Raw genomic sequence first — 15,192 nt, forward strand, 5'->3', positions numbered from 1 at the left:
AGATGGGTTCTTTAAAAATTAAGCACTACAATATCAAATTCACCCCCTACTGCCTGATTAAGAACAGTAGCCAGTTTTACAGTGTAGCAAAGAAAGAAAGAAAATATCTTTTGCCTTCTTTTTTCCTCTTTTACAAACTAACCTGGTCTCCCCATTCATTTACTGTGGGCATATTCACATCATCAATGAAGACAGTCATCTTTTTGCCTGCAGGCGGACCATAAGTTGTGCCCATGCGCTTGTCCACATAACTTTCTATTGTACGCTGTTGAAAAAGCAATTATTAGCATAGTTACAAAGAGCCCTTCCTTTCCTACATGATTCAATCAATTAAACATATTGACAGTTTTGTTACACAGAATTTTACTAAGGAAGGTTTAGACAACACCTCTGCTGGAGCTAATTGCACAAGTTCAACTAGAATGACTGAAATCTCACGCTATACAGCATTAGGTCGGTATCAGACATAACAAATGTCTAGTGTAGACAACCATGCCTAACAGCTTCATGATTTCAAAACCATATTAAACTTTTATTTCATTTTATTCATTTATCACCAAAATTGATGGTTACTAGCAATAAAGATTAAACTAACAATCTGTCAGATCTGAAAGATGTGATTCTTAAAGACCTTTCCAGCAGACATCAATGTACTTCATAAAAGCATACAGTGATAATTAAACTCACATACATAAACAGACTTGACGAAATAACTTCACTTAATAGAAGACTTGCAACTACTTTTCTTCCCGTCATCTTTCCATTGCTCTGTTCTCCTTAAGGTTCAGTTTTTATTTATTCTATACCAAGTGAAAGCTCACTTAACCATTCATAGTTACTCTTTAGTGCAAATCTAAATATCTGCATTCTTACATTGTGCCTAGGCTCCTGTACAGTACCCTGGAAAGCCTTCTTACACGAGTGGCATCAGTTAGACCAAAATTTTAGAAAGTCAGAGCAATTTAAAAGCACATGTGCCATAACAGACAGTGCTTTGGTCTAGATTGTTATCAGAGACTTGACTGTTAGACTTGCACATCTATTTCAGATGTCTTGATCATCAACAGACTATCATCTATTGTCAATAAACTTGACACCTATTTTATTAAAACAGATGTACCGACACTACTTTTTGTTTATGTAGCCCAATAAATAAAGGAAAAATACTAAGAAAAGTAAGACCAGAATTACATACTTGTATATTAATCATGTTAATAGTTTCTACTACACTATAGAGCCCGATGACAGATGATGCATCAATCTTATAGACAGCACTTCTGATTAAAGCCCAGACAGTGCTTCGGCTTGGCATACCAAACCACATTAAAAATATTTCCCATATATATTGCCAGCAGGTTAAAAGAAACTTGAAATAATTCAAAGTAGCTCAGTAGAAATTTGGACAGGCAGTATAGTTCAGGATTTAAGTATTCATAGTTCTATTTAGAGCAGCTGCACTGCATGTGTTACCTTTTTAATGAGTAATTTAATCTACTGAAATTTAAATTGCAGACAGCACACTTTTTATGACAGATTGTTGTGGGTAGCACTTATTTTACTCACGGCTTTTAGTGAATCTGAAGGAAGCCACTGACAGCTCTACCCAATTAGTGAGAACTGATATATTTGACATAAAAACATTAAATGTGATGAAGTAAGTAATATGCAAGGTATTGTAACAGTCCAAGAACAGCTCAATAAGTACCAAAGAAGTTGAAGGGAACATGGTTTTTACAGAAATCTTTTAAGTCACGTGTCAGGACAGAGTCCTTTTGAGCAGGTGCTTATTTGTTTCTGCACTCATTTTCAATTAAACAAACTACTTTCAGAAGCATCCTCCTGGCAAATTCTCAGAACAATCTCTGAATCCAGTTACATTGTATTAGAAAGTGAATGACTACTATACCTGGAAAATTAATGGGGTAGTTGCAGATGAAAAATTCAAACTCTTAGCTGTGTGGTTTTCAGGGTTATATTTTGACATAAAACCTTTGATGATAACAGTCTTTGCAGTTCCTTGCTCACCAATTAGTAGGACAGCCTAGACAAAGACAACATTGAAATAAGATGAAACACAAGAACTGGGTGTCTTAGCAAAGCCTCAGCAATCCCATTGATCTTTTAAACTGAAATAAAACTAGAAAAGTTATGTAAAATGAATTCTCAACAAGGCACATGTGAAAGCAAAATAGTTAATATCTCATAGACCTTTGCAGGCCTCAAGTTAAAAACATTTGCAGTTAATGGTCGTGTCACTCAGCATGATTTAACTAACAAAGCAATGGATTATTCGTAAAAGGAGCTGAATATTTCAAAAAGAATGTACCATCTAGAGCCTCAGTATCTAAAAGATTTTAATGACTGTTATTGTTTACCATATCCTGCTTATCTGACATGGTTTTGGTGAAGAACGGGTTGCATAACCTAAAGGTACATAAACTCTGTAACTGCCCTACGTAAGCAGAGTTCATATCAGCAGAGCCTGGCACGAGGCTGCCCCGTGTGCTGCCCCCTCTCCAACAGCTACATGAAAAGATTGATTCTGTTCTGACCTGAACTCAGCTGTAATTACGGTTATTTACACTATAGAACAGATGCGTGAGGGGAAGACAAAAAAGTCCGGAAGCAGTGAGTATTCAAGAGTTCAAGCATATTTACATGAATGTGCCTCCTGGAATCACCATTTTATGTTAAAAAAAAAAAAAGTTCTTCCTTTTCAATGATATAATATTACATTTCTAATTCAAAAACTTTATTACATGTACTGTTAGCACTATTTAAATGTTAAATATAGACAAAGTACCTTGCCCTGCTTTGCGATGGTTTCAATAAGGAAATCCATTCTCACATTGTCAACATTAGGTACAAGAATGGAGCCATACTCTGGAGTGCTGCTACTGGGATATACATACTCTTCAACACGTGTATCCCAGTGCATCCATTTACCTAATAAGAAAGAAACAAAGCTAATGTTTTAGAGATACAAGGCATCATCGCTTCTTTTATTTTTCATAGAGTTAACCCATCTATCAGTGCCTCTGTCTCACATACAGTAATCCCACTTTGTAAATTCAGACCAAAGTTACAGAATCATATAATCATAGAATCTCCCAGGTTGGATCTAAGAGGCTTACTCCTCTTTCCTACATAAATTATGACAAGGACAAAGCTTGCCTATTTTTGTTCACTTGACAATTCATCATCACAAAGTCCATGCAGCATTCTGTAGCAATATAGCCACATTCTGATTTCTCACAGGAAACAGGGAAAAAGCTTTCTACAACATCACCAGTAAAGTGTAGCTGTAAAACAAAACTTGCCAAGGAACACAAAAGAAGGTAAGCTACAAAAACCTTCTGAATTAATTCTCTGAAAGCAGCACAATTTTAAAATTACGTTTAAGTTTTACCCCATACCACCCAGCTGGGTTACTAACCGTCATATGCCACATAATAATCGAACATGGTATCTTCACTGCCTTCTGGGATACAGGGAAGATCAAGTTTTATTGTTGCATGGTTTCGAAGCCAGTGCTCCATTTTGCATCTGTCTTCCAGTTCTAGTAATGCTCCTACACTCCACATAAGAGAGAAGATGTACAGCCTTTCCAGGTATTTTGGAGTCAACTCCCCTCCTTGCTCCTGAAGGATTGAGTTAGGCTTTTATTTTCAATAGCCTGAAAACTCTACTTCATAATAACATCAGGTTAAAAGCCTTCAGTCATGTTTAAATTTACTGACGTCTTCATCAAAGAACAGACCGAATCAATATCAAGTAGACCACAAAATATAGAAAAGCAGCCTGTAAATATCAGTTGTAATCAACCATTACAGCATTTGATTCAAGTTCTAGTTTATAATCTGATAACAATCCACCAAAAAACCCCTGAAATAAATGTGCTGACACATGCTACATGTCAGTGCTTAACATCAAATCCAGATATGAAAGAGGGCACATCCTAGCTATTATTTTCTAAAAAAAAAGGTATTCCTTACTAACCTGCATCTTCATTTATATTCCAAGTCATCAAAGAATCTCTCCTCTATGTAATCTCATGATTTAAAATTATCTCTGTTAGATTAAGTAAATATAAAAAAATCTACATGACTTTACCTTAGGTGGGATAAGGCCCTGCAGCATATTAATGCTCTGCATAATCACAAAGGCTTCCAACATCTCAGTCTTCCATTGCAGAGACTGAATGCTGAAGCGGTATAAGTCTGGGAATGATGAAGAATACAGCTGACGTAGAACTTCAGCCTCTTGGAAGGAACGTCTTTTCAAAAATCCCTGTTGCAAAGCATGGCGAGAAAATAAATATAGTTCCCAATGCGAGTCTCAGTAAATTCAGCTGTAGTAATGCAAAAGGTGCAGCAAGCACGGAAAGTTGATTTCTTTTTCGGGGGTTCAGATTCCCTGCCTGTCGGGCAGGGTTTGGCTAGCAGGAGGTCAAACTTTACTCAAGTATGCATAACTCCTACTGGATGTAAAACACAGATACTGAAGAAAAAAAGCCCTTTAAAGTTTTCAACTGCACAAAAATCATTCTTTTCAAATATTTTTTTAATCACAATGGCTGTTTAAGATATACAACATCTCTGCAAAGAAAGACCATCATATGTACGACACAAGTTTGATTTATTCTGCACAACATTAGTTTCTAGCAGTGATACAGGGCACCCCAGAAACATCCGGCAGCTGCAGAAAAAAAGTTAGGATTTCACACGGGGATGTCTGCTGGTGTGTGTAGTGGGGATTTTTATGCATCTCAGTATCTGTAATGCTGGATAAACAAAACCTAATTAAAACTACCTATTTCTCAAGATCACAGAACAGGATTTGTTCTTTGATGCCTTTAGCTCAAAGTAGTAACCTGCTGCTTCGAGTTACCTAGAAGCTTTCTCTCATTTGTGTGGCAGAATGCTTCTCATTTACATGGCATGAATTTATTTCCTGCATAAAATACACTCATCAGCAAAAACACTTGCGGACTCTTCCCCAAAATTCAAACTAAAATTTGGCACAAATTGAAATCAAATAAATTCCATCTAAACATCTAAACAGAAAAAACTTCTTTTGTTGTTGTTGTGAGGGTGGTCAAACACTGTAACAGGCTTCTCAGTGAGCTTCTGGAGTCTCCATCTCAAAACTCAACAGGTCACAGTCCTAAGCAACCTACCCCAGTCGACCCTGCTTTGAGTGAGGCGTATTCAACTGCACGATCTCCAGAGGTCCCTTCCAACCTCAACTATTTTGTGCTTCTGTGATTCTTCTCTACACTTCTACCTTCATAATCTTTTGAAAGTCTATCTTTTACTGCCTTAAATAAGTAAACTCTGGGACTGATTACAAATAGGTAGATATATGAAAAAGCTTTCTAGAAACAGGTAGGTGGAACTTCACCAGCTGTTCAGAAAATAGTAGAGATAAGTAGAAAAGTTGGTAAGATGTTTTTTCTTTGGAGGAGGTTGATGAGTGACAGATCAAATAGCTTAGATCACTTTGCAAAAGCTGCTTAAGAAGCATGTTAGACAAGAACAGCAATATGAAAAGGTTGAGATCTATTTCACTGAATTTGGAAATTGCTTATGTCATGATATTACATCCCAATAGGCTGCTATATTTAGTTGTTTATAAATTGTAAGGATGTGAAATCTAAATATATACAACTTCCTGAGCAATTTGTATTTGTTGTTAAATATTTTTCGAAGTTCTTCTGAAATATCAACAAATACTATGTTTCATTGCGCATCTGAGAATTAGGAACTAAAGAAAGAAAACTCCATTTAATTCTATTACAAAAGTAAGGAAATCCTCTAGTGAACAAAGCAAGATTAACAACTACCCTGATCTGCTGGGACTATGTAGCATATCGCACTACAACATAGATTTAAAGGAAGATGTACTGAAATAGCCATCAAGATATTTTATTTATGAGGTAAAACCAAATCAAACAAAAACCAAATAAATGCTATTGGCTCAAATGATAAATAGCTATAGGTTGCAATTTTATAGCCAATTTTTGGGGGGGAGAGGAAGGGAGGTTGGAAGGCATGTTTCATGGCTGAAATGAACATAATTTGTTTTCTGGTATCCAAAAGAAAAAAAAGAAAAAAACAGGTTCTTCTTTTCTTTTTGACTGTTGCTACCACTGAAATACAGTAGAAGCATAAGGTCATGGATTAAGTGAAACTACTTTCATGCAACACTTCAACACAAGTAATTTAGCCTGCGTATCCCTTCGAAGTCAGGAGGCAAATCATGACTGATAAGGCAAAATAAAATGCTTTTGTTTGTTTTTTACTGTCTTTGCAGCTGAATCTATAGCTCAATTTAAACTGAAACATTCAGGAAGTTGTTGCCTGCAAATTAACCAATACGAGGCGGCAGAGCTGCGAGAACCTATCATCGCAGGCCCTATGCAGCCTTCTAAGTACAGAAAGGAACAACACAAGCGGAATCTCATGGCAGCCATTGTCCTAGATGCATAATTTACACTTAAACTTTCTCAAGTATCCATATTATTTAAAAAAAAAGAAAAAGTAAAGCCTTTCACTCATATACACAAGGCACTTGTGTTGACTGCATGTATTTGCATTGGTAAAACTTCAGTAACAGCCAAATTTTTAGGAAACTTGTTAAACACTTTTTTTTTTCCTATTAAGAATGCAAACATTTTAGACTTGGCAAAGAAACCTATCAAATGAATTAGCAATGATTCTCGAGTATTGCTAAGTAACTGTGATTGAACAGCCAGCTCTGTATGATTTAATTTCATTCTAAAAGGGAAAGGCTCTAGGCACTCCTAGAGAAATACGGTAACAGCCTTCTGCAGCAACCCCTAGTCCTTCACAAACAGCAAACCTCCACAGGCAACAAGTCACAGCACATGGGTGCCTCCATCATAGGAGAGAGTCTCTGATGACAGTCACACTCCTTTGCCTCTTAAATGGTTAAGGCTAAGCTAGGTTCTGATGCCTCCCCTAGTGAATCTTACTGCTCCTCACCTATTCTCAGAGCATTATACCTGACCTACCATTTCAGATCTGCAGGTGGAAAGGAAACCTCACTTCTGTTGCCAGAAATCACAAGTTTACAGCCTTCCTCACCTTGATAGTTTCTGTTGAGCAAAGCTTTGAATGCAATCTCTCAATCCCTCTCCTTTCTATTACTGAGCTACGGATCTTGAGTCTGCAGTGTCTCTGTGGAGATCCTGCTAAACTGTTTATCCTCCCTGAAGGCACACAAGTCTTCACACCCCTTCCCACAGCTCCTTCACCTGATAACTCCATGCCCAGGGCACAATTCCCTGGGGGGGGGGGGGGGCCGGGGGGCTCTACTGTCTCCAGCCCCAGGAAAAGGCACGAGGCACCGCCTGCCACCCAGGGCTTGGGCAGCAGCATACCGTCTCTTTCTTGATTTCCACCTCTGCTGAAACCTCCGATACGCTAAGGACAGTTGTTCTAGGCACTGCCCCAGACCGTGCCCCGTGGCATGTCAACTTCTCTGCTGCCAGACACATCAGGGATTTACGGAGAAGGAATCTGGTTATAAACAAGCAAGCTATACAACACTTAGAAGCAAGAGAAGCTTTATGGGTTAATATAGTAAGAAATCTGAGAATAATACAGGGTAATCATTACAAAAGGCTTCCTCAACTAGTAACATCTGAAAGTTAATATGAATCCAACTGTATTTTCATCTTGCTCGTTAAGCAACACTGTCTTACATGAGCGTTAGTTTTATTTTCCACTGGTATTCTATTTGATTTGGAAAACGAAACAAACAAATGAGACTGTGAAATATTAATTTTAAAAATTATTAAAAAAACTTGTTAATGGGATACTTTGTAGAAAGGAAGACAGTAAAATTCAGTCTGCCAGCTCATAGTAACCTGTGAAGTTTTGTTCTTTTGAGTCTGCAAACAGGGAGGTATTTAGGCTACAAGGGCCTAGACGATGTTCTGATTTCATAAATAGAAAGACTAAATTATTCCTAGCTTAAAATTAAAATTTAAAGCCCATATGAAGAAACATTAATTTGGGATTAGACAGAAGAAAGGTATATTCAATTGGGTTTCAGGAGAAGGTAATAAAGTAATTTTCTCTATGATGACAGGAATCAGTGCCTTAGCCACAAGGAATAAAGTTTTAATTTTTGATACGCATGAGACAGTCCACATTTCATCAAAGCAAAGTAACGTCAACAAAATATTCTCAGTAAGACTAACTAGACAAGAGAAAAATAAAGAGAAAATAAATTAATATTTCTTTTAATTTAATTTTTTAAAAAGTCTTAATCCTGAGGAGCCTACTTCAATGAATTTCTAAGGCAATATAGGGCTTAACATTAAAAAAAAGATACTCAGAAACAAACTGTTTTTTTACTGCTATTGCCTCTGTTGTTTTCTCAAAAGGGGACACAACTGGAATTAAATGCTGAAAGTTTTGCTGAAATATATTACTATAGAGCATTAGGTAGATTCTTGGGAACTCTTACGTTTCATCTTTACCAAGATATTTGCTACATGAAAAAAAAAACATCGTATGCTCAAGTCTCTAAATGTGTCAGTCACTGTATCATGACCAACATTCAGTCAACATAAGGGTTTATTTTTTCTGGTTTTTGGAAGATGAAAGATGACATACAAGAAAAAAATCACTTTATAAATCACTTTGAAATCTGAATATTGCTAAATGCTGTTCTTCCCCCCAAAACACACCTATAACATGTTGTTTTTCCCACTCATTCATTCCATGCCAGAGACAGAGTAACCACTGCTTTGTTCTTCAGACATTTTGCTTCTAGAAATGTTAACAGACAACTTAACCAAGTAAGAACATCAATACTTTGATGCTGTATTGACTTCACTTCTGGTTCTAAATCCCAACTGCAATTAATTTTAAGAAATATCAAGAGAACTTGTGTTTTCTTGAGGATTTCTGGATTCCTGAATCAGCCTGTTTACTCTTTCTTTTTCCTTGGTCTGAAGCTGTACTAGGGGCTGCCAGGTAGTTGGTATTTTGACAACCGAGTTGCTCTTCAATTGTATAAAATACCTTGAATTACAAATTTGTCCCAAAGTGAAATACCCGTGTTTTTAAAAGTGCAATACGTTGACTATGTTCCTGAAAACATTACATTATTCACTCTTGTATAAAATATCAGAAACATTGCTATATTAAATACTGACTTCTAACTTTATACAGTGTAAAATGCATTTCACAACAAAAGTCACAAAATTAGGTCCTAAAGTAACAACAGTGAAGTGTTGAATAAGTAATCAGTAAAACTTCTAATACGTAAACAATCACTTAGTTATTGTACCTCAAGGATAGGGCTCCAGCTGAGAACTGATGAGCTCATGAATACCATCCCATTCCTTGAAACTGTTGCTGGAGAAGCGTTATCAATACTATGAGGTTCAAAGACTATTTTGCAATTTGGTGCCATAGGTATCCGATCTCCATTTGCTAGTGTTAGAGTTCTGTTATCATCCAGGACAGAATTAAGGTTCTCAATCCAAATAGCATCAACTGGACCATCAAGAACTATCCAGATGTGGTCACCTATAATGCAAAATAACCAATACAAATGCCTATGGAGGAAGTTCTAGTTTCTTTCAAAGACCAGTTTCTTCTCTCTGCAAACAAATTTTGAACTAATTCTGAATTCACGTACAGAGCTAGAATCTCAGCTTTTAGTACAATTACCTTTTCCATCACTCAATTTCAATTAAGTACTTCATTTTGTCACCTCCTGATAATTATCCATTGCTCAGTATATAGTCATCAGCATGTCATCAGTTTGTAATAGTGTGAAACAGTTTTATGGATCCAGTCTTCATTGCAGTAATAAGTTAGGTTTATTTCAACTTACGTAAAACAGCATAAATAAGATAGAAACTATACATCTATTTAAAACCACCATTCATTTCCAAAGAGTTTGCATAAAGGTAGTGAGATTAAATGAGAGGAAGACTTGAAAAATCACTCCTTCAGATAGCATGCTCACTTTCTTAAGTAAAGGAGGTCCATTGGGGGAAGATTCTTGTTGTTGGTTCTCCTGCTTGTAAACTTGATCCAGCTCTCTGAAGGTTTTCCTAGCTTTTTCCATTTAGTAACAGAAATGGATCTTAAAGCCTGCCTCTATTTCCTAGGAGGGTCTGGGTCTGTCCTGCTCCCCTCACTCAGGCAGTGAGCAACAGGCCTTGGCTAGAAAGGGAGCCTGCCTTAGCTTCTGGCTCCCCATCCCTTAGGGAGTAGCCAGCCCTGTTGTGCATTGCTGGATGGTCCTTTAGTCAGAGATGGTCCCACTCTCATCCGCCTTCAGAGTGAGCCCGCACTGTCGAGGCCTAGGTGGCTTGGGGTGTTGCTAGGTACGAACCAATGTCATGGTTAAACCCCAGCCAGCAACTGAGCACCACGCAGCCGCTCACTCACTCCCCCCCATCCAGTGGGATGGGGGAGAAAATCGGGAAAAGTAGTAAAACTCGTGGGTTGAGATAAGAACGGTTTAATAGAACAGAAAAGAAGAAACTAATAATGATAATGATAACACTAATAAAATGACAACAACAATAATGAAAGGACTGGAATGTACAAATGACGTGCAGGGCAATTGCTCACCACCCGCCGACCGACACCCAGCCAGTCCCCGAGCGGCGATTCCCCGCCCCCACTCCCCCCAGTTCCTAAACTAGATGGGACATCCCATGGTATGGAATACACCGTTGGCCAGTTTGGGTCAGGTGCCCTGGTTGTGTCCTGTGCCAACTTCTTGTGCCCCTCCAGCTTTCTTGCTGGCTGCGCATGAGAAGCTGAAAAATCCTTGACTTTAGCCTAAACACTACTGAGCAACAACTGAAAACATCAGTGTGTTATCAACATTCTTCTCATACTGAACTCAAAACATAGCACTGTACCAGCTACTAGGGAGACAGTTAACTCTATCCCAGCTGAAACCAGGACAGCCAAGAAGCTTCCAGATGAGAAACTTTCACACCTCTGAGGCAAATAGCTACAGTGCAGGCATCTCAGGCATGAGATGGTCTGGAGTTCTCATCATAAAGAGACACTACAAAGTGTTGCAAACAGTGAATCTGAAGAAGTCATTGAGTATGCTAATTTATATTTCACGTTGAGGGGAAAAATAGAAAAAAAATCAACAATTAATGCTCTACTACGTTCTCAGGGGTGCTACATTTTCTAGATTTGAAACAAAACCAACATAATTAAATCCAAAAGTATTTTCTATTTTAAAAGTATCTGTATCCTTAAAGACTAAGAATTTTTGTATGAAAACTGACAGTACAAAAAACATTAGAATTTTCTCTTTTTTTTTTTCCTTTAGTCCTTCAGGCCTAATGATAAGGTCACATACTAATATTCAGACAAAACAAGGAAGAAACCATCTAGCATCAAACCATCAAGGTCTCTCTTTTAGTTAATATAGCATTCTAAGAATATATGCCAGCATTATTTCAGGCAGAAGTTGCTTGCCTAAACAGAATTATCTAGTGCCATTTGAGATGAACTATGGTATGTGCAGGGCTAGCAGGAGGTGTGACACAAAGGAGATTCACATCCTTCTAGTATGGCAGCTGGAGACCAGGTAGAAATCCTGACAGCACCGAAATTTTTTATAGTATACCAGTGCTGGGGGAACTGACTCTTACCTTCCACTTTTCTTCCATTCAAGGGCCTATCATTTGAAAGAGAGAGATCAGCAAATTCAGTGAAACAGTATTTGCTACACTACACAGTGTGAACACAAAGTGTTTAGAACAGAATCTGTGCAATAGACAGAAGTTCTTGCACCAATATTCCAATGCTTCCATGTAAGTTAAAAAAAAAAAAAAAAAAAAAGTTTGCTAATGTGCTTTAGAGAGATGTCCTGCAGCTTGTTTTGTTTTGGAGAGAATTTTTTTCCATTATACCTTTCTTGGCTCTTAAAGTTTTTCTCCAGAGTGTTGAAAATATTCCATCTGTCCAATCATTTGTTGCCACATCAAGACGACCAAACATTTGTGAAGCAGTTATAGCTTTAGGATTCATTCTCATTTCACGATGTGGCTGTCCACAATCTATGAAAGCAGATCATTGGTTAATTTCGGTATTTCTTTTCAACAGCCAGAGAACTTTGACAAATTCAAAATCATTACACTTAAATGTATGGTTTAATATGCATTCACCATTATAAGAAGTTGCGTATTTACTTGGAAAACTTATCTCTTGCTATACATCAACATTTGTTAATTGGAGCCATCAAAATTTAGAGTAGAACAAAGTTCTGAAACTTTTGAAAGTACAATTCACATTTCATAAATTCATGGGGAACAGAAGAGCAGCAAGATGAAATTTATTCAAGGTTTAGCTTAATATTTTGAAGGCTTTTCAAACAATAAAACTTTAAAGCCTTTGGTTTGGATGCACTTTTTTAAAACCCAATGACTAAATACCAGACAGACCCTCCACATGATCGTTTTTTGGTTTTTCCCCATTGTGCACTTGCATACATCTTAGAATAGGCAAAGTATATAGTATGAGCATATCCTTGTGAAGCCTCTTGGGCAGCTAAATTCCATCTAGCCATACCGTGATCATATAACCCTTATATTTTCCACATTAACAACAGCTTAAAAACTCCTATGCCAGACATCTTTAGAAAAGCTAACATTAAAACTTAATCAGGCACCAGTAATAAGATGTTGAAAGAAAGAGCTAAAAAAATGGCTTATCTTAAAATCTTAATTATAATCACAGTTCACTAACATGTAAGATAGAAGCCTGGCAAATCACGTAGTTTTAAATTTCATGAGGTTATGCCAGAAGATCAGCTTGAAAAAAGTATTGTGGCAGCTTTATCTTGGTTGTAGTTCACATTTCCATACTACAGAAATACAGGAAAATAGTATAATGCAACTATCTGTTCTTTCTGCTTTTTTTCCCTGAATGGAACATTTACGCTGCAATGTAGAGCTTATAGTGTTTCTTAAGCACACTAAGTACTGCATGGATGAGAAAATGGCTGAACCATTTTTTACAGAAGCTATCCATTTCTGGAAAATTGTATAAGCAGCCTACTGAAGCCTGTGAAATGGTGTAACACCAGCTTACCTCAAAAGAGATGGGTTTTTTCCTCCAGTTATGAACTTTTAGTTTAATAGGATCAAACAGAAGTTCTTCCACTAATATTTTTGCTTAGAAATACAGAGGACAAAAAACACACACTCCTCAAGCATCCAGCCAGGACACAAAATGAATACCCTTGAAGACTTTGTCTCTGCCTAAACTAGTAACTATCTCCTAGCAGCAACAAATGATATAAGTATTTATTTTATACTGCAGATAAAGACCTTGTTTTGTGAATTGTGTTCAAAAAGGACTATATACTTATGATTAGGGGAAGGTTTCAGCATTACTTCAGCCCAACCTGGGAGATGCTTTAATCACTTGTCTGAGCTGTCTGCCCAGACAGTATTCCTCTTTCTCAATGTTTCTAGAATAAGAACTTCTGATGTAAGTATCATAATATTGGAAATAGGATATGTATTATATGACCTTGAATGTCAGACAGTTTTAAGCTTTTAAAAGATACTACCACAACAACTAGTATTCGCAACACACAAACAGATTCTTCCAGTAATATTTTCTCACAGTGAAGTAATTGAGGATTTCTGTGAAGAAACAATGTTGTTTAAAGTTTACAATTTAACAGTTTAATAACAGTTTACAATATAAATACTCACACACCTGTCATGGCTTTCATTAAAGTGTGGATGCAAACAGTTTTTCCTGCACCACTAGGTCCTAGAGTCATCAATCCATGCCTTACTCTCTGGGTTTCAAAAAGTTGGATAACTTTCAGTTTCCAAGGAGGATGACAAACAAGTCCAGCTTCCTCCACCTATAGATAGTGACAGAAAATCAAATTACTACTATTTTAGTGCACAAGATATTTTGATGTTTTTAAAAAAAAAAAAAAAATCTTCAGCAGAAGACTACACTCTTTGTAAAGGTTTTGTGTATATAGAAAACTGTTTGGAAAAAGAAGGGACACTTAGTATTTAAATATGTATTCAGGAAAATAAAAGAAGATAAACCATCCTTTTTTTTTTTTCCGGCTCTTCTTAGGGTTAAAGCATCATTTTAAGGAAAAGACAAGAATTTTACAAACACTCTTGCTAGCAATGTCTTTCATAGCCACAGAGCGCTTTTACTTGCCTCTCAGAATAGTTGCCTTTTTATGATGATGATGACTTGTGTTTCTAAATGCTTACAATAGCCAAAAGTTTTTCTGTAAAACATTTTGTTAAATATTTCTCAGTGTACAGACGGACCTTTCAGTAACTTCTTAATATCATCTTTCTAAGAAAAGACACGATGTTTTAGAACCAAATGTCACATGCTTGTTTACTATTTTACTAGTTCCAAGCTTAAAGAAGTTATCTCACTACAGTGGTATTGCTGTCACTTGTGAAAGTGACTCAGCTGGAAGTGAACAAGAAAGTTTTTAGCCAGCAGAGAAAAGCTAGAACTATTTCTTAAGAATTCATAGCACACTATGTTTTTGACAGTCAAAAAAATTTCTAAAAACTCAAGAACATGTTATAAAAGTGAAGCTCTCAAAATAACTATTATATTTTAATTCAAGTATAATTTCTGGTTCTAAATTATGTTCCACAAAAAATCTCAGAAACTATTATCAGTAAAAAGAGGTCTAACTTTTTACTGATAGGATATAAAACTCAGCTTTTACAATTACTGTCACATAGTCAGTTAGAACCATGGAACTGGCACTACCACTTGCTATATTACTCGCCTATCGAACCTCATGTCAGTTCAATTTATCTCGCTCTGCAAGGAAGCCAGGAACAGAAAGCAGCACAAGATGGATTCATCAACAGCAACCATGAAGTATATGGTGCCACCAACTCCTCATCGCCATGAAGAACACCACTGTTGAAGCAATGGAGTTTGCAAAGCACAATGAAGACATCAGATACACCATTTTCATGGATACATGATAAAATTCTGCTATCATTTACATCTTAACAGCTCTTGCAGTTGACACCAAACCAGCCAAGCTGCCTTTCTTTCCAGTATAGAATGTAGCCTTCTGACTTGTTTCCAGAGTCCAAATATATACAGCAATATATCCAAAACCTAATGATGCACGGACAGAACATAC

The 15,192-nt window shown here is 36.9% G+C and overlaps 1 protein-coding gene across 1 annotated transcript in view; it reads right to left on the reverse strand.

Annotated features, from left to right (window-relative positions):
* DNAH5 (dynein axonemal heavy chain 5) overlaps window positions 1-15,192 on the reverse strand; it is a 145,222-nt gene that overhangs the window by 51,202 nt on the left and 78,828 nt on the right. Inside the window, exons 41-48 of the mRNA XM_069808869.1 lie at window positions 13,755-13,908; window positions 11,939-12,085; window positions 9,328-9,569; window positions 4,114-4,290; window positions 3,437-3,641; window positions 2,804-2,946; window positions 1,907-2,041; window positions 143-265 (exon numbers count right to left, since the gene is read on the reverse strand). Coding sequence (XP_069664970.1) covers window positions 143-265; window positions 1,907-2,041; window positions 2,804-2,946; window positions 3,437-3,641; window positions 4,114-4,290; window positions 9,328-9,569; window positions 11,939-12,085; window positions 13,755-13,908 — 1,326 coding nt within the window. The remainder of the gene's footprint in view (window positions 1-142; window positions 266-1,906; window positions 2,042-2,803; window positions 2,947-3,436; window positions 3,642-4,113; window positions 4,291-9,327; window positions 9,570-11,938; window positions 12,086-13,754; window positions 13,909-15,192) is intronic.

This window comes from Haliaeetus albicilla, chromosome 21 (genome assembly GCF_947461875.1).
Source record: "Haliaeetus albicilla chromosome 21, bHalAlb1.1, whole genome shotgun sequence".
Taxonomy (NCBI): Eukaryota; Metazoa; Chordata; class Aves; order Accipitriformes; family Accipitridae; genus Haliaeetus; species Haliaeetus albicilla.